At 43.2% G+C, this 19,491-nt stretch overlaps 1 protein-coding gene across 3 annotated transcripts in view; it reads left to right on the top strand.

Moving 5' to 3' along the window:
• Positions 1 to 14,058, top strand: part of map1aa (microtubule-associated protein 1Aa) — a 39,015-nt gene extending 24,957 nt beyond the window's left edge. For all 3 annotated transcript variants that reach the window (XM_034898267.1, XM_034898345.1, XM_034898423.1), the window contains 5 exons: positions 3,435 to 3,517; positions 4,309 to 4,449; positions 4,542 to 11,454; positions 11,579 to 11,805; positions 12,433 to 14,058. In XM_034898267.1, the coding sequence (XP_034754158.1) occupies positions 3,435 to 3,517; positions 4,309 to 4,449; positions 4,542 to 11,454; positions 11,579 to 11,805; positions 12,433 to 12,588 (7,520 nt within the window). In that variant the 3' untranslated portion in view covers positions 12,589 to 14,058. The remainder of the gene's footprint in view (positions 1 to 3,434; positions 3,518 to 4,308; positions 4,450 to 4,541; positions 11,455 to 11,578; positions 11,806 to 12,432) is intronic.
• Positions 14,059 to 19,491: the final 5,433 nt, after the last annotated feature.

Genomic DNA, 19,491 nt, shown 5'->3' with positions numbered 1-19,491 from the left:
AAATAAATACGCACTTGTTGGACAAAGTTGACAAGGAGTCTGCCTTCCTGGTTTTTATTTGACCTTCTGGCAACGCTGCAGATAAATCATGTCTCCCTACCTTCAAAGCAATCTGGAGATCCATCGATGTAATAAATTGTTGTAACTTTGTTAGAATGAATTGACAAAGGTCCAACATTTAAGTAGTAGTCCATCTGTTTTGATGTAGACGAAGCAACCTTTAAAAGTGCTGTTTTTTACAGACTTGGCAACTGTTTAACAATCACAATTATCGCTCCATCCATTGTCGGCGGTAATAATAATACAGTATCTTCTGACTGGGTGAACGCAGCTGCCAGTAGTCTGCAATCACCGAGAGCCAATCAGTTGGCACTGTTGGGTTTTTAGAACCGCCCTGGTGATAACAGTAAGGACGTCAAATTGACACATGAAGTGGCGTATGTGAAGCTAAATGTTTAACATGTTTTGGTAGTTCTCAGGAGAAAAGCACCAACCGCTCATGGTTTCCTTGATCCTTCCTTGATTAGTTGTTTGGTTTATAGAAGGCTAGAAAATTGTGAAAAATATTGATCAGTTTTTCCCAAAGCCCCGGATGACCTTTTATTTTATAAAAGAATTACTCAAACCGAATAATGGATTATCAAAATAGTTGGCGATCGATGACTTATTGATCAATCAATTTATTTATTTATTTTATTAATTCAGGACAATGCACATTGATGAACAAGCACAACAGTACACTTAAATGTGAGGGCTTATTTCCATCTGCAGTCCAATATGCAGGTTGGAGTTACAGTAAAAAAGACATAGGATAGTAAGATTTAGTATATAAAAACAAGAAGAAACTAAAAAAAGAGGAAAAAAACAAAACAAGAACAGGACAAGTCATTAGTAGAAATGAAAATGGAAACACAAGTTAGCGGTGGTTAGACGTTTGGTGAGCTCTAAGGCCCAGCTTTACCTGGTCATAAAGGAGGCCGAAGTGGGACGCTCCCTTACAGTTGGGGGAAGTGTGTTTCATAATGCACACCCTTAATAGATAGTGCATTATGGCTGCAGGAGGTTTTTCTAAAAAGAACCTCACAGTCCCTTATCTTTGCAGCTATAATCTGCAAAGAGAATTTATAATGTATTAATTAGTCCGCTGGTCACTTCCATTGATATCAACAAAGCAAATGTCCTTCATTATTGTAACAAACCTGGATGTCAATATTGGTGTTGTTTATTTTCTCCCGGCAACCATCAGTTCCACTCAACTTGTTTGATCAGCAGCTGGACAAATTCAGATTGTGAACCTATTTGAGAGGTGGATGTGACAGTCAAACAACAGCGTGTTTAAAACGGGCCATAGCAAGTTTACTCACTAAACACGCTGCCGAGCTAATATTCGTTGTTAGCTCATGATTCCGACGGCTGAGGTGTTTTTGACGGCGGATTTGTTCCCCAAGACGCTGGTTACAGTACAATGTGACTCATGTACAGTAACTGTGACTTGTTTGTGGATATAAGACTCTATGACCTAACGCATAACCTCTGAATTTTAAATGGTTTACTCTCCAAGCATCTGGCCTTGTCTTCCAGCTGGGGAAGGAGACATTAACACCCAGCGACAGGCCGAAGACGAGAGCAGCAACATCTTACATGCTAAATATAGATCCCCTGATGAAGCGCCTGCATGCTAATACTGCTGCTGCTTTGGCACTCGCCTTCACCTCCTGTACTATGTGATGCTGCGTGCATACTGTCATGCAGTACGAGCCTCCCCTCCCTCTCGCAGAAATGCTGCAATGCGTCTCCCTCAGCCAAGACTGGGTCAGTGTAACTTAGCTAGCAGCAATGGCCGGAGAAGCATCCCCATAGCAACAGCCAATGAGGCTTATGGCGGAGGGATTATTTTTGTGTGTTTCTGTTGTGATTGTATATGAAAAGAGCGTATTTCCAGGATTAAAATTGTCAAGGGGGGCTTTAGATAGAGCCAGTGGATGAATAAGATGGCAAGTGAGCGAAAGAGGAGACATGGCAGGGTTGGGGATGTGTGTGCACGGCTGTATGTGCAGTGTATTGTGTTGACAGATGCTGGAAAACAGGGCGTTGTAATGTCATTAAATTATGCTGGTTTTGAGTATTTTCATTCTGGGAAACATTTTACACACAGTGTACAGCAATTCTCCTTTAGAGTTTTCTCAGACATTCTATTGAGTTTTTATTATTCTGTTACATCCTAACCAGCAGTATGAAAGCAGGCAGGTAATTGAAGCTAAATGATGGTTTAACAGAGTTAAATATTCAGACACAAGTCTCTGCCTGACATATTTTGTGTCTTTAGAAACTTTTAAATCCCCACTAGAAATAAAAAATAAAGTTATGTTGGCTTGTAAAGCATTAGTTTGTAATGACCCACTAGGAGGTTAATCTACAAGTTAATGAACCCATGCTAAAGTTGAATTAAAAGAGGAATAAAAAACATCTTTTGGAAATTGATCTTAATGCCTTAATTAAAACCTTTAAGGACACCAATTTTCATTGTGAATGAATAATATATTGTAACGAAATACATGTTCTTCCTTAAAATGTAGGAGGCACAAGTATACACACCCTTGTGTTAAATTCCCATAGAGGCAGATTTTTATTATTAAAGGCCAGTTATTTAATGGATACAGGATACAATATATCCTGATAAAGTTCCCTTCGCCTTTTTAATTTAAAAATAGCCCCCAACATCACATACCCTTCACCATACATAGAGATAGGCATGGGGAACTTTCCATAAGATCATTTCTCAATGCAAATCAAACCAGCTATTAAGCTATCTGAAATAAAACCATGCCAATCTCCAGGTACGGAGATGTTTTTCAAATCTTTTTACTTGGTCATGACTGCTAGAGATGTCGGGATGTGACGTCCCACTCTTCAGATGGTTGTTAGAAGGGAGATGTGACGCCATAATGCCCAGATCATTACACCTAAACTGTAGCTTTTTGAAGTGTTCCTAGCAACGGTTTGACGTTTTAGGACATATGTTTATTGAAGTTTAAGCTTTTGTTTTCTTGACAAAAGTTAGATGAAAATATCTCATATCTGCACTCTAAATATGAAGCTAGAGCCAGCAGGCAGTTTTCATAGGGAAGCCTCCCTCAATAAAGAATTAAAAACATGACCCTCCTCCATTGTCCTCCGGTGGTCCATTCCATGAATACCGACCGGTCCCTAACTTCCACATATTAGAAATGTAAGAATATTCCCTATCAAGATGTGTTTGTTTTTTGCATATATGCATTGTGGGATTGTATCTCTGTTTAAGTGTTGTAGATTGATCCTGTAATATTAGCAACTAAAAGCTATTCTCCCCATCAGAAGAAGGCCTCTGTTACTTTGTCATTATTTAATCTGGTTGTAGTTATGAGGTATATTTTTTATGTCTCTGTCTCCTGCAGGCCAGCGGATTCTCCAGTATAAGAGTGATGTACTCGAGACAACGGTGTTGGTGAACCCATCAGAGGAGACCGCTGCCTCAGAGGTAAGTCACACACCTGGACAACACAGACAAAACCCAGCAGGTTGATGATGACCCACTGCTCTGAATCCTGCAGGATCATTTATTGAATTCACACTGAGGAGTGTGTTCAGTCTGAAACACAGCAACACCTGTTGTTCACCATTCAGCACCAATGGGAGGTCCATGTCACTCCTGCTAGTAATCATCTGCATGCTGCAGCAACTTTGGCAGATTTGATTTATCTTTTAGATCTGATTTATCAAAAAATAACACGTCTAAAATAAATGGCCACTCTATTTGTTGTTCCTTTTTTGCTGGATAGAATTAGAAGAAACACTTCCTTTTCCAAACGATCTATTTTGGGCATGAAGTGGTAGTGGTTTAAACTATTCAACTCTTACAAGTAATTTTAGACTCTTAAATTTATATTTGGTGTTTGAACAGTTTTTCAAAATAAAAATTTGACCTTTCATCTCCTTTTCATTCTGTTGCAATTGAATGTTTTAGAAGTGTCTTTAGTTTTTTTTTCATTGAGTGGGGCTGGATGACATCAACTTCGAGGACAGATTGAGCAGCTCTTAAACTCAACAGCACTCAAATCAAATAAGATATTGCAACTCAGTGAATTCCTGATACATGTAAGATGATTTGAGCTTTTTTTGTTGGAAACTAAATTGCTTGCTTTGTCACCCCAAATATTCTTCATCTTTCCAGTACAGTACATTTGACTTTTGTGATTTGATGTTGAGGACTTATGGAAGATTTATTTTTACAAAACAATAATGTTATTGGTTATCCTGTCCTCTACCCAGATTCACTCTCTGATCACTGACTTTGCTGGAAATAAGTTGCTGATCCTGAGCGGCCAGAGCTCAGAGCAGGGAGGTGACATCCTACTGCAAGGTGGAGCATTCACTTGGCAACACTTCTCCAACGTCATCTCCAACCCTCAAGTGAGCCTGGTGCACTTTCTCTCCAAATAAATCTTTCCAGTGTATGGATCAACTTTTATTTAGGTTGTTTCTCATTCTTACTGTGTTTCCAGGTGATTGAACTCCTGACCAAGGCCTCTTCAGAGCAGCCGGCCAGGCTTACTGTTTCCTGTCAGGGAGACGGGGGCTGGAGCTCCCTAGGCCAAAGCCAGGAGCAGCAGTCACTCCAAAATCTTCTGGAATACCGCCTGAACCCAGAACCTTACCTGCCCAACATGGACGGAGTCAAAGAGTTCACTGAATATGTCTCTGAGACAGTGGATGTGCCGTCGTCCTTTGACCTCCTGGAGCCCCCAACTTCTGGAGGTTTTCTGAAGCTGTCCAAACCCTGCTGCTACATCTTCCCCGGCGGCAGGGGAGATTCCGCTCTGTTCGCTGTCAACGGATTCAACATCCTGGTGGATGGAGGGTCTGATCGAAAGTCCTGCTTCTGGAAGCTGGTTCGCCACCTGGACAGGATCGACTCTGTTCTGCTCACCCATATTGGTGCGGACAACCTCCCTGGTATCAACGGGTTGTTCCAGAGGAAGATTGCAGAACAAGAAGAGGAGCGTAACCAAGGATCTGGCTCCAGCAGCAACGGCGAATGGATGAAGAACCTGATCTCTCCTGAGCTTGGAATTGTGTTTTTCAATGTCCCGGAGAAGCTTAGGATGCCCGAGTCGACGCTGAAAGTGAAACGAAGCATTGAGGAAGCATCTCTTACGTTGCAGTACCTCAACAAGCTTGGTATCACACCAGAGCCTCTTCACAGGGTAGTCAGCAACACCATCGAACCAATCACACTGTTCCACAAACTTGGTGTGGGGAAGTTAGACATGTATGTCTTAAACCCTGTAAAAGAGAGCAAAGAGATGCAGTTTCTAATGCAGAAATGGGCTGGAAACAGCAAAGCCAAAACCGGGATTACGATGGCCAATGGAAAAGAAGGAGAAATATCGGTCCCCTATTTGACATCAGTTACTGCTCTCATAGTTTGGATTCCCCACCGTCCAACAGAAAAGATAGTTAGGGTGCTCTTCCCTGGAAATGCACCGCAGAATAAAATCTTGGAGGGCCTCGAGAAACTGAAACACCTGGACTTCTTGCGATACCCAGTGGCGACCCAAAAGGACATATCATCTGGTGCACCTCCTCCCATCATCAAACAGACTAAAATAAGATCAAGAACGGACAGCAAAGAGAGTCTCAAGTCTTCACCCAAACCTCACTCTAAAACAACAAAGAAAGAAGCCAGTGGACAGGAGGAAGAGTCCAAGAGTGATATCACTAAAGAGAATAAAGTTGAAAAGAAAGAGGAGAAGAAGCTCAAAAGTGAAAGTCTGAAAGCCACCAAACAACAGAAAAACAGTGAGGTTGCGCCTGTGGCAGGCAAGACAGAGAAAAAGAAAACATCCAAGGAAAAAACTGCCAAGCAAGAAAAATCATCCAAAATGGATGAAAAAAAAGACAAAGAGAAAAAGGAAATAAAGAAAGAAAAACGTGAAGCAAAGAAAGATGAAAATATAAGAAAAGAAGAGAAAAAGGAAAGGAAAGCCAAGGAGGATAAAAAGAAGGACTCAAGTAAACCGGAACTGAGAAAAATCACAAAACCTGACCTGAAGCCGCTCACCCCTGAAGTGAGAAAAACTCTGCATAAAGCTAAGAGTCAGGCTAAACCCAAAACAGACAAAAACAAAGTAGTGAAAGAGGAAGCAAATGAGAAAAAGCCAGTCCCAAAGAACATCCCTGAGGAGATTGCAGCAGCAGCTTTGGCTGACAGGTCCATTGTGTCCTCCCCAGAGGACCTCACTGAGGACTTTGAGGCTCTGAAACAAGAAGAGCTGTCAAAGAAGAGTGAGCCTATTCAGAATGATGTGATGTTTGGGTATTTGCTGCACACAGATACTAAAGTTCCTTCCTCAGTTGTCCCCGATGAGAGGGTCCCATCCCCAGCCACTGAGATACAATCTGCTTCACCCAAATCCCCCGTCAAACAGGAATACAACAAAGACAAGTGTGCTTCAGTACAGGTTACAGCCACTGAAAAGAAGGAAGCAAGCAATGCCTTTGACAAGAAGTATGAAGAGGAGCAAATGGAGAAATATGACAAATACCATGTAACGGACCACATAGAAGACAGATCAAAGAAATGTGACAGCTCAGAGGAGGAGGGGGATGTCATTGAAAAAGCCGAATTTGAAGGAACGGAAGATGATGAGGTCCTGAAATATAGAGCAGAGGTGGCGAAAAAGGAAAAAACTGGAACGGAGTGGGACACCAAGCCAACTGAGAAAAAACCTTTGTCAACCACAGCCCTGTTTGGGCAAGTAGCGGCCTCCGCCTCGGAGCAATTCTCCTTCATCCAAGACGAGACAATCCCTGGTTACTCAGAGACTGAACAGACCATCTCTGATGAAGAGATCCACGAGGATCCAGAAGATAGGATCCCACATTTGCGCTACGATGTGGGCTCCTATGACATATCTGTCCCTGATGTCCCTGGTACCTTTGACTCCATGCAAGGTATAAAAGAGATGAAGTGCTCCAGTGTGTCTGACATCAAACCCAAAGCCTTCATGGGAGGGCACGAGCCTGAGCTCGCACCTTATCCTGCCATCATTGCTGCCCCTCTTGCAGAGGAAGAGCACATCTCCTCTGCAACATCCATAACAGAATATGACAAACTGTCATCCTTTGCCACATCTGTAGCCGAGGACCAGTCAATAGCCTCTGTGACAGCGCCACAGACCGAGGAGGCTGGGAGGAACTCTCTCCTGCTTGACACAATCAACAGTACCCCATTACGCGCTGAGGCTGTCCATGGGAAGGACTATCTTCACTCGGCAGGAACCATCTCACCCACCTCCTCTCTGGAGGACGACAAGTGCTTCAAGTCTCCTTCCTCGGACGAGTACCAGCCCAACATTCCCGAGATGGAATCTGGGGATGCAAAGATTAAATCAGTCCATGAGGAAGAAGAGGACGAGGAAGACGAGGACGAGGACCAGACTCCGAACGTCGACATCCCTCTGGGTAAACTCCAAGAGGGCTACGAACAGGCATCCTTCATGCTGCTCCAAGAAAAGCAGAAATCTCCCTCTGCGCCTTTCTCTCCTCCTTCTCCACCCTGCTCTACCATGAAGTCCTCTCCCACGCAGGCTGTCAAAGAAAACCAATCTCTCTTTAGCACAGAGGGATTTAAGACTGGTGCAGATACAAAGCCTTTTTCACCCCCTCCATCTTTCTCCTCTGGATTAGATTTAGAGTCCCACTCCAGGCAGGATAGTGAGGAAAGATGTCTAAGTCCAGATGACAGCACCATGAAACTGGCCTCACCCACACAGTCTATGCCCACAAGCAGTGGCTACTCTCCGACAGAAGAGAAACCCTTTAAGACAGAAGACAAAGATGAAGCAGGGTTAAATGTTAAAGCTGACACCCAGAAGTCAGTCGTTATCTCAGACAGTACTGCCTATATTGGTATGGTAGGTGACAACCCAGTGTCTGAAGAGTCTCAAGAAGAATCCAATGAATCCATTGAAGAGGAAGATGACTATTATGCCAAAAAGGATCTACAGCCCGCTGTTAAGGCCAAGCTTATGGAGGCAAAAGAGGGGTGCTTCTTAGATGACGACTTCGCCTCTGAGGCTACATCTGCAAAGACAGAAACAGAAGTCAAGAGCTTGGACAAGACGTCGTTGTCTTTCAACACAGAGAAAAAGCCAATTCCTCAGGTGATGTACTCAGATGAAGATGAAGAAGATGATGATAATCAAAGTGGAATAGGGTCTAATGAGCCCTCATCAACCAATCAAAGCAAAGTGGACTCAAAAAATGAAACCACAGAGGAAACAGGTGTTGCAATTAAAGAGACAGAGAAAAATGTTCATTTCAGTCTCTATAACTTTCCAGAGAAGGAGACCAAAGAAAAGGCCATGTATATAAGACAGGACACACCCTATGTGCATGGAAAAACATTCTCTTACAGTGACATTTATGGCTCAGTGGACTCTGATTCATATCGTCAGGAGTCCTTAGATAAAGCGGAGGACACCGCAAAGGTTGAAGTGGATTCGCAGAAACTCGAGTCCCCATCCTCGGTAACAGCCACAGACAAGATGTCAGAGAAGGAGGGATTTACTGTCTCTTATGGAAAAGAGTCCTCCTCCTCATCGTGGCTTGACTCAGAGAGCACTGCTGCTGTACCTCTTTTCGAAGACGTCAAAGGAAAAGAGACATTTGAACAAGACATAGGTATCCGATTCCCTTCATTGGCTGATAGACCCGAGGCCTCGTCCACTTCTTTATCATCAGAAAAAGACGTCTCTTTTAAAAGCCAGATTGACGGCGGCCCAAAGATCCAGACGTACTCCTCAATAAATGATGCAGACAAACCTGCCACCACAGGCTACGACAGGAAAGGATCTAGTTTGGAGGTTGATATGCGAAAACTAACAGCAAGGGACGAGGAGGACTATGATGATGATGAAGTTGTCGAAGAAGATGATGATGATGAGGAGGAGGAAGAGGAGGAGGACGACAACGAAGACGCTGTTGATTCTGATATGGAAAAAGGCGCCAAAGAGAAGTCAGAGAAGGAAGTCAAAAGTCCAATCTGTGAAATGTTTGGCTCAAATAGGCCTGAATTTATGGTTTCCATGGCTGGATACGGCTATAACAGCCAGGGGAAGCCGAGCAGCTCCAGCTCACTCACAAAGGCTGAACACAAAGCCACAATTGACTCCTTCAGTGGAAAGCCAATGGATTTAGGAGCTACAGGTTTCTCTGCCTACACATCAGGATTTGAATACTCATATGGAAGTGGTGAGAAAGACTCTTTTTTAAGTCCGACCACAGACAAAGTTAAAGAGGATTTCACTTTGAAATCAACAGAGGACAGTTATTACCAGAATGACAGGGATGATCTGGATTTTGAGAAACAGAAGATACCAGACCTGAGTAAGAGATCACTGGACACAAGCTTTCAGTACACAACCACCGCTGCCCCTGGGTACTCCTCCTCTTCGGCCTATAGCTACTCCTCCTCCACCTCGGGCTCCCTCTCCACCAGCCGTCAGTTTGGAGAGGAACTCGAGACTCCTGCCGAGCCTCTCTTTGAGTACTCCTCCTTTAAAGAAGAACACTCACTGGTCATGGATCCACCCTACTGTGGCTCCGCTGGCACAAAAGACGACTACTTAGAAGTGTCTGAAAAACAGATCACGGCTACAACCATGGCTGAATCCACTTCCAATTTAGCTCGCTTCTCACCCCACAGCCCATTTGAGGAGGTCAAATCCTTCCCTTCGCTCTCTTCCACTGCCTTTGCTGAGGACAAAAAGGAGTATACAACTTCAACAGCTGAAGTAATGGACAAAGGCCCTCATTCGGACTGCTTCTATAAGCCTGAATGGTCGGTAGGATCCAAGCTCGACATGGCTGTTGGGTTTGGGGCCTCTGCGGGACCATTTGCTCAACCTACAGAGCTGTCCCAAGACAAAGAGGCAGCCAGCGCCGCTTTATTTGGCGTCACTTCTTCCCCACGCCCGGACACAGAAGGCAAGCACTACTTTGAGGAGACTGACAGCAGTGAGGAAGAGGATGAGGAAGCTTACATGCGTGAGATGACCAGGACACTTTCCAGCGGCCAGTCTGCTAACCTCTCATTTTCTGACAAGCATGTTGCTCCAGCTGGCAGTGAAAATACGGCTGGTGCCCTGCCCGATGTTCTTGGCTCCTACGTGCCCTCCCCTCTTCAGGCCAGCAAGCCAGACCCGGTCAACGGCCCCATGGAGGTCGGCTTAAGCAGCACCCTCCCTGCTGGTGCAGCATCCAGTGGTACATCTTCAGGCCCAGCCAAGGTGGAGCCCAGAGAGGGAGCGGCAGCTTACAGGAGCTCTTTTGAGTGGGAGATGTCAAAACCCCAGATGGGCATGGTGCCCGGAGACTCCCCTCCCCATTACCGCCATGATGAAGAGTTTGAAGAGGAGTGTGAGATGGAGCCGGAGCACCCTGCCCGCCCGCTGTCACTCTCTTCAACCGATCAGCCGTTCTGCTCTCCATTCTACGCTGAAGAGTGCAGCCAAGGGGGTCAGGATGACGACGATGACGATGACAGCGATCAGGATCTTGCTGGTGATGTGCCCATGGGAGCCACCTCCTCTTACACCAGCCGCAGCTCTCCTGGATATTCCTCCTCCGACTACAGGCAGCCCAAACACGACCTCTCGCCTTCCTTCATAAACCCATGCATGGGGCAGCTATCCAGCGACGAGGATGACGAGGAGCACGGGCAAAGGAGTGACCAATCGCAGGAGGCTGATGTGCATGATCTGTCGGTCAAGAGAAGGGCTAACAAGCAGCCCCATCATCACCAGTTTCAGAGCAGCTCTCTGCAGCAAGCTCGCAGCATGTCAGCAGGGCTAGTTTTGGCCACGGAGGACACACCGCCCACCTCCATCAGCGAATCTCTAGCCTCTCAGTCCGACTCTGATGTGCCTCCAGGCACTGAGGAATACCCTTCGGTCGTTGGCGAAGGCAACATGGACTCAGATGAGGATGCAGACTACATGCCTGTTGATAAATTATCTGCTACCAGGGGAGGCAGCCAATCCTCTAGGAGGAGCAATGACCCTCCTCCTGCTCCCCTCATGGACCCTATTCCTCACCCCCCACGCCCAGACGTTTGCATGGTGGATCCTGACTCTTTGGATAATGGCATAGTTAAGAAAGAACCAAAAGCCAAGAGTTTAAAGAAGACTTCGGGAAAAACCAAATCAGCATCACCGGCTAGGCGTAAGAGGTCGCCCATGCCTGTCAAACAGACGCCGTCTCCTCGCAGCGCCTCGCTTAAGAAGAAGGAGGCAGACAAGAGCTCACGGATGTCTCGTCTGTCAGATGGACAGGGCTCCAAAGACGATGACCTCTCCAGGTCGAGCTACAACCCGAGCAAGGGGCTGACCAACGGTGTCAAGAGTAGTTCAGGTGAGCAAACCTCTAAAGATAAACTTGAAAGCTTTTCAGAAAAAATCGTTAATACTACCATGGTTTTTTTTAAAGATAAATGATTTTACCAAAAGTGACAGTTTGGTTTTGTTCTCCCATCCAGGTTCTCAGAAGTCTGGCACTGCAGCGGGTCCAGGCCTTCCTATATATGTGGACTTGGCTTACATTCCCAACCACTGCAGTGCCAAAAATGTGGACCAAGAGTTTTTCAAACGCATTCGCTCTGCATACTATGTGGTGAGCGGAAACGACACAGCAAGCGGTGAACCCAGCCGAGGAGTCCTCAATGCCCTTCTGGATGGCAAAGCTCAGTGGGGATCAAACCTGCAGGTAACAGATCAAAGAAAAGAAATTTCCTTTCATTAAAGACCAAGACAGGGGACTTTTTAAGTCAAAGCGGAGAAATTATGAGGCATGATATCTAGGCAAGAACTAAACTGAATTCAACAACAAAATAATATCAAAATAAACACATTTATACAAAGTAAACATAGGTAAGATAACACTGCTTTGGCTTCCCCACGCTTTACGTTTAACAACAAACTCAATCAGCTACTTTTCCTACAGCTTTTCATCAAGTTTAAGCTTATCTCAGGATGTTTGTAGAACATTATGTGAGAACTTGCAGAACCTAAATCTAAACTTTTCATTTGTGTCAAATTTTCACACACATCTGAGCTGAATATAAAATCACAGAAGGAAAAAAAAACACATGAGAGCTTTTAGAACAACTCTGAACTCGTTTTCTGAACGTGAAGTCACCGAACAAATAATCACAAATTGATGTCAACATAAATATAATCAGATCAGCAAACAATGTAGTTTAAAATGCCGACAAAAAAGAAAACGAAGGTAACGGACATCCGGCCGAAAATGAGGGACATCAATCACGGAAATGAAAACGTTGTTTTATATAGACTTATCGTGACATTTCCTGATCTCCTGTCTCCCGCTCAGGTGACGCTGATCCCCACCCACGACACGGAGGTGACCCGTGACTGGTACCAGCAGACTCATGAGAGGCAGCAGGAGCTCAACATCATGGTCCTGGCCTCCAGCAGCACCGTCGTCATGCAGGACGAGTCTTTCCCCGCTTGCAAGATTGAGTTTTAAGACCCTTGTGTCCTCTCTCCCTCCTCCTGGCCTCCCCAGTGTAGATCTGGTTTTAATTGCCCTCCTCTATAGCCTGATATGCAAATCTGCCTCTGCCTTGGGCTACTGAGCAACAAGCAGAAACAGACCTGGATAACTGTCTACTCTTTTCTAGATTTGTATTCATTCATAAGCTTGTTGTGTCCTATCACAATTAGTTTTACAAAGGTAGTTTTCTGACAACTATGTCCTCCATTATTATTATTACTATTATTATCATGATTTCTAGTCCTTTTTAAAGGGAGTGCAGTTTTCTTTCTGTTCCTAACTATTTGTTTGTCCACAACCTGTGAGACAATGGAGTCTATGTTCATTGGCAGAGACAAAATGCCCATTGTGTTCATACAGAAAACAATACAAAATTGATGTTTAGTTGCTTGACTAATAATTGGCATAAATCAAAGCACAAGTTTGCACACTTTAAAGCCAGCAGCAAAATATATTCTTCCACTGAGACCCGAACATCGGACCTTTCACAATAAAGGTTGTCAATTTAATACATTTGCTGATAGAAAATCTTATTAGAGGCTATTTGAGGCTAATTGTGATCATTTTTACTTGACTCTCCTCTGTTGTCCCTTTCTGTCGTTCTTCTAAAACAACAGTCCCAGTGTTGAACTTTGTGCCTCCTTCTGACATAGTGAAATAAAAAATGGTCTTTTGAGTATATTTGCGGTAGGATAGGAAAGATCATAGTCATGAATCTGTATTGTAGTGAATTATGATATTACTACCGTTATCTCAAAGTGAAAACCAATCGTTACAGTAAGAATAAGAATTTATCTGTGGCTGTTATTTCATACGGCGGGATTTGCCGAATAAGATTCTCTCTATAATTGTTTCTGTGGTCTTTGATGTATATTTTCAGTGTATTTCCAGTAAACATATCGTTGCTGAGGATCATGAGGGGGAACTGAAGGCAGAGGCGGTGATACAAGTATAAAATCATCATCCTGATCTTTGGATTCTACCTGTTACTATCTTTACATGCAGAACAGCACTCGAAGCTCGTAAGAGGGAAGTCGACAACCCTCATAGCAGATGTTGCGTCTCAAAGTTATTTATACAAAATCTGGGTTAAAAAATAAAGAATGTATTCCGATACAACAATAGCAGCATGTGGTTTGCGAGGAGCGATTGTGTTTGCCTGGTGAACAGAGCTGGTCGGTTTGATTGATGGTTAGAGGTTAGACTGTCACCCACATGTGCCTTCTGTCTTGCTGTCCTGGAAAGGGGGGAGAAAATGTGTTTTTCGTCGTAGAAATTCAAGGTGGCATCCTCCAAGTGTGCGGTTCACCCTCGGCTCGGTGGCGGAGGCTTCGGCGAGTTGGTCTCCTCTGTTGTTTTGGGAGTTTTGTCAGTGAGAACGTCGGTGCACCAAAAAAAGGTCAAAGTTGTACGTATTCAGCGTAAAAATGGCACTTTTAAAAAGCACCAACTCAGTATTACAGCTGTTGCATTTTCCTGGAGCTGCCACTCAAAGAAGCACAAAAAGCAACTAGTGTGCAAAACTTAACAGTCTTAAATCTTCATTAATAATAATAATAATAATACATTTTATTTAACAGCGCCTTTCTGAACACTCAAGGTCGCTTTACATACAATAAAAGACAGATACAGGGAACAGAAAAGTGTAAGCAGTTATAACAAAACAAAAAATAAATAAAACAAAAACAGAAAACAAAACATGCTCATATTATGCTTTTTTGGCTTTTCCCCTTTCCTTTTAATGTGGTATGCATTTTTTTGTGTATGTTATAGGTTTACAAAGTTAAAAAGCCCAAAGTCCCCCCCCAAAGGGACTTTCAACAGAAAACACTCCAAACAGCTCTATTGTACTCCAGCCTTTACTTCCGTGACGAACGTGCGTCACTTTGTAACGCACGTTATGATGCTCGCCTAGCTGCTAGTGACCCTCAAACTCTGCTTCTGATTGGCCAGCAGTCCTTACCTAGGTACTGCGCGTGTGCGACTCCCAACAAAGATAGAACAGAAGTGAGATGTCTCACTCTGTAGCTAAAACAGAGAGCTCAACGCACAGGGTGAAAAGAGGAGCTGCAGCAATGTGCAGCACAACAAAGAACATGTTTTTTTTTTAGCAGTAAACCATGTAAACCTATTCTGGTACAAGCTCTATATACACATATGAACCATGAAAATGAGCATAATATGGGCACTTTAAAATGACAATTACAGCATTTGCACTGAAAACATGTGCTGATGTATTATGGTTTAAATATTCCAGATAATATGGTTTGTCTTTTTTTTTTTTTTTTAAAGCCACAATCACCTTAACTTAATGCATTGTGTTTTTAGATTGTATGATTTAACTCTCTTTCCTTTCAGTGGTAAATCAGTGGATGTTTTTAAGTAACACTTTATTAACATAGTTATAAGTGTAGACGTGCTTTTAGTTTGATTTTTAGTTTGATGATTAATGATTTTATATTTTGATAAGTTTTGAGTAGTTTAATAGATTTTAACTGGGAACAAAACTTAATATATAAGAAATTACAGGACCAACACGCCTCACAGGGGTTGCTATTTTATGACCCACAGTAAAAAGTCTAGTTATTCTTCTGTATGATCATTTATTCCCTCGACTCTAGTCAAGTGATGCATGTACAACAGATGCATGTACATAAAATGCGATAGCTCTTTAAAACTCAAAATAGCAGAGGGCTGCAGGGAGCCTAAACTTCAGCGGCTCCAGTTGATTTGAATGTGAAGATGCAGATTACCTTTACGTTCTCCGCGGAGGACTTTGATCTCCTGGTTGCCTTGGTTACTGTGCATCATATGGTACGTCTGACTCATTGGTCACACCGGCGGTAACAACCGTGCTGTTGTAACCTCGCAATGCATCTCGCCTCTGTGCAAGGGACGAAAACTTTGTGTGCAGATAATAAGCCGCCGCGGTTTTCTTTCTTTGGATGACAGTTTGACAAACATCCTGATTTCTGTCTGCAGATTACAAATGTTGTCAGCATGATGAACATGTTACATACAGAGCGGAGACAACGGTGTTGAGTTGAGGTTCCTATTTCCTTCTGATTTCAAAAGAACGGCTTCTCTGGTGAAAGTTGGCCGTGACGTGCGTCAGTGTTAACCCACTCTGTGTAATCTGCATTCCTATTTAGTACTGCATCACTGTAAAGGCTAATAATTTAAAGAAATCACCACTACTCATATGAGCAGACCACTCAAAACCCAGACTGCCAGACACTCATGTCAATACATTTGAATTTATAGAGGATTTTCCTATTATTCACACTCTTTTCCAGACAAAGCTTAACACACACACTTACTCATTTTCGTATCGTGAAAAAAAAATAAATAAATAAAAAATATCTGTGGCATTCAGACTCAAATCCTCATGAAGACGGTGGGTTTTCAGTGAGCCCTGCTTGTACGTGCATGTGTACCTTTTGAGTTCTCCTGTAATAGCTGCAGAAAAAACTGACTTGACATAGAAATGCTATTTTAAAAGATGTATATTGAAGAAGCGAAGCTGTGCAGTTCTGAGGAGGCGCGTGTAACCTGGCCGAGCCGTGCTGTCGAGAAAGCCTTGTGATGTTTTTTTTCCCCTCCTTTCTGCTTCATGGTTCTACTTTCATCTCTTGTTTTAAGTGCAATATCCTCTTTATCTCTCTTTGAAATGCTTAAAAAAGTTCAAGTAGAAAACAGATTTATTGTTAAAAAGGCAAAAAGTGTGGTGAAGGCCAATAAAAACATCATTTACTGAAGATGAATGTCTCCCTCTTCTTTTTCATTTTGTATCGTCATACTCATATTTGTCATATTCTCACCCTATCTCTAAGGGAGACGCCAGCCCCCCCCCCCCCCCCCCCCCCCCCCCCCCTCCTGAGGAAACCCATTTTGGCCGCTTGTACCCTGGAAATAAATCCCATTTTGTAAATGTTGAGATATTTCCCTGTTGTGGAGGGTTACAGGAAAACTCACTGGGATAAATCCTCTGGGAACCATGAATACAGCACATGTACCAACTTTTATGGCGATCCATCCAACAGTTAATTAGATGTTTCACTAAAAAAAGCAAAGGATGTATTCTCTTGAGACTTAGAAATAACCCCTCAGATCTGTGTTTCCGACCCATCGCGGGGTTCCAACACACAGATTGGAAACTAATGGTTTAAGCTTGACAGACTCAAGTTTTCCTTCCTCAGAGTGTAAGAATTATGTAATCCAGTGGGGGGGGTCCAGACAGAGGAACAGTTTGTGTTTTGTTCTGACTCCGTTAGACCCTTTCCCAACAGTCTGACAGTCCAAAGACATGCAGGCCACAGTGCAAAGCATTGAGCTGGAGGAAAATCCCCGCTGTGAGACGCTGCTGAGTGGATGCTGCAATGACATCACCTCCTGGGGACATGATCAGGGTGGAGGACAGTGGGAACAACTTTCCGGTTTCTTCAGAGGTGGAAATGAACACAGTAAATCAAGTCAAGTAGAGAGTATCATTGAACCCTCATGTTGTCCTTGGGTCAAATTTGACCCGTTTTCAGTTTATTTATTTATTTTTGTCACAAAAAGTGGGCCGTCGAAATAAAAAACACCAAAATAAAGCACCTACAACGTTGAAAAAGTGACAAAAATGTCAGAAAAGCAAAAGAATTGTTGAAAAAAGTGACAAATCTTGTTGTTTTTTTTCTCATGGTTGACAGGAAGACAACACACGGGTTAAAAATACAAGTAGCCTACTGATTTTCACGTATATATTTTGCCTTTGATGGTAAAGGTTCTTTACAAGAATATATTTCCATTTTAAACGACAGCTGAACAGCATTGAGAGAAACGATTAATTAAAGCAGGGTTGTGACTCTGTGATTGGCCCTTGGCATCGTGTACGATTCTGATTGGTTTAGCAGAAAGGTGAACAACTCCAACAGCTGATACGAGTTAGGTGGAGCACTGATTAAGAGTCAGGTCTTCCTTAAAGGATTTACACTGAGATACATTTCAATCAGGAGGGACTAGTTACAGAGAAGAGACGGTTATACACACATGATGAAATATACATAATATACAGCTAAGTAGATTTAGGAGTGCATCAATTAGTAGTTAGGTCTTCCTGAAAGAATTTACGCTGAGCTACATTTCTCTTTTGGTCGACCATCTACTTTTCCTCCACTATTTCAAAAGGGAAATTCTGTAATATTTTCTGAGTTGTATATTTCCCCGAGAGCTGGAGTTACCGGTCACATTGCAGATTCAGATTTTCATCATAAGGTCGTAAAATATCACTCTCCACTCCATCCCTCGTTTTTTCTTTCCCCCCCTCAGCTCGGCGTGGTCATCACTCTCACTGCTGAACTTCACACTGACACACACACACACACACACACTGCTGTGACGCTGACTCCAGGCGTCTCGACACACTCACCACAGACAGATTTACGCAACGCTTCAGAGGGGACTGTCCTGCTGAGGTCCGAGGATCATCATCCCAGAGAAACAGACGTCTGGTTACGTAAGAATTGGGCATCAAGAACCGGTTCCAACTCAGAATCAGTGAAGGTCCCACGGCATGAAAATGTCATTTTAACGTTAAAATGCGTTCCCCTGTACTGCCATAGTCCAGGACGATGTTTGTCGCTGTAGTAGTGTCTCTTTGTGTGCTTATGTGTGTTACCTGTGTCTACTGTGTATGATACCTAATTTATGTCATTAATTGTCATAATCTGCATTAGTGGATGTGTCATTTTCCTTGTCTATGCCTATGTCTTTCTTGTTTTATGTGTACATGTAGTATTGTTGGAGCGTATCTCGTTTTAAGCCATCAACCTGCAACAGGGACTGCAGATGAAAATGGCACATTTACATGTACTCATGTTGATCAATGTCCCTTTTAATAAAGACACTTTTCAATGTTCTAATGAAACTTTACTTTGAATCTTTAGTTTTTCCTATATACTTGATTATTGTTTTGGTTTCTTTCGGGGTGACAGAAAACATGATACTAAACAAAAAAAAAAAAGCAGACCCAGAGATGGAATTTATTTTCCAATAGCTGTATTTTGTAACATTGTCAGAAGTATTACAGATCATTGTGGATGTTTCCTATAACGATCTTGCTAAAACCAAATGATTTAACTTCACACAGAAGGGGAAATGTCCCCAGAACAGACAGAAACCGTTTGTGAAGCTGCTCAGTACAGTCAGATCTGAGGAAAACACGCATTGTGCATCTATCTCCAAGCTTATTATCCAACAGGTTCACGAAGCGCTCAGCAGGGACATATGGATTGGTTTACTACGCGGTCCATCAGACGACTCCTCCTAGGAGAGTAAAACATGGATTTCTGAGCAGGTCTTAAAGAGTCAGTTCACCCAAATTAGATTGTCTCACCTATAGTTTCATTTGTTTAGGGTTTGATTCATCTTTCTCCGATATGTCTGCCTTTGAGGTTTGTGATGCTCAAAGCTTTAAGATAAAAGGCCCAAGGACTCTCCACAAACACAATCACTACAACAGGAAAAGCTGTCAAATGATTACATTTGTTCCCGAGCACTACAAACACCCGTTATTTTATCCCATTCATGTGTGCAGAGAGCCGACAGGAAGTCGCCCAGAGAAATTGTGCATGCTTTTAACCGGCTCAGCCAGAGGACTATGAGTACGCAACCATTGAGCAACACTACTTAACAAATGTATGGGTCTGCAATCTTGGATATCAATATCTTTGTATCCAGTTTTTCTTAATACACCCATGATTACACTTTCTCTGCTTTCCCTGCCCATGAGAATTTTGCCCACTCATGAGAAAAAGAGACATCATGGCTTGAAAACAAGTGGCGCATGGCAGTTGGTAACAGCCCCCCCACCCCCCTCTCCTCCTCATTAGC

This window comes from Etheostoma cragini, chromosome 1 (genome assembly GCF_013103735.1).
Source record: "Etheostoma cragini isolate CJK2018 chromosome 1, CSU_Ecrag_1.0, whole genome shotgun sequence".
In the NCBI taxonomy this organism is placed as follows: domain Eukaryota; kingdom Metazoa; phylum Chordata; class Actinopteri; order Perciformes; family Percidae; genus Etheostoma; species Etheostoma cragini.
This window is presented reverse-complemented; position numbering and strand designations above follow the sequence as displayed.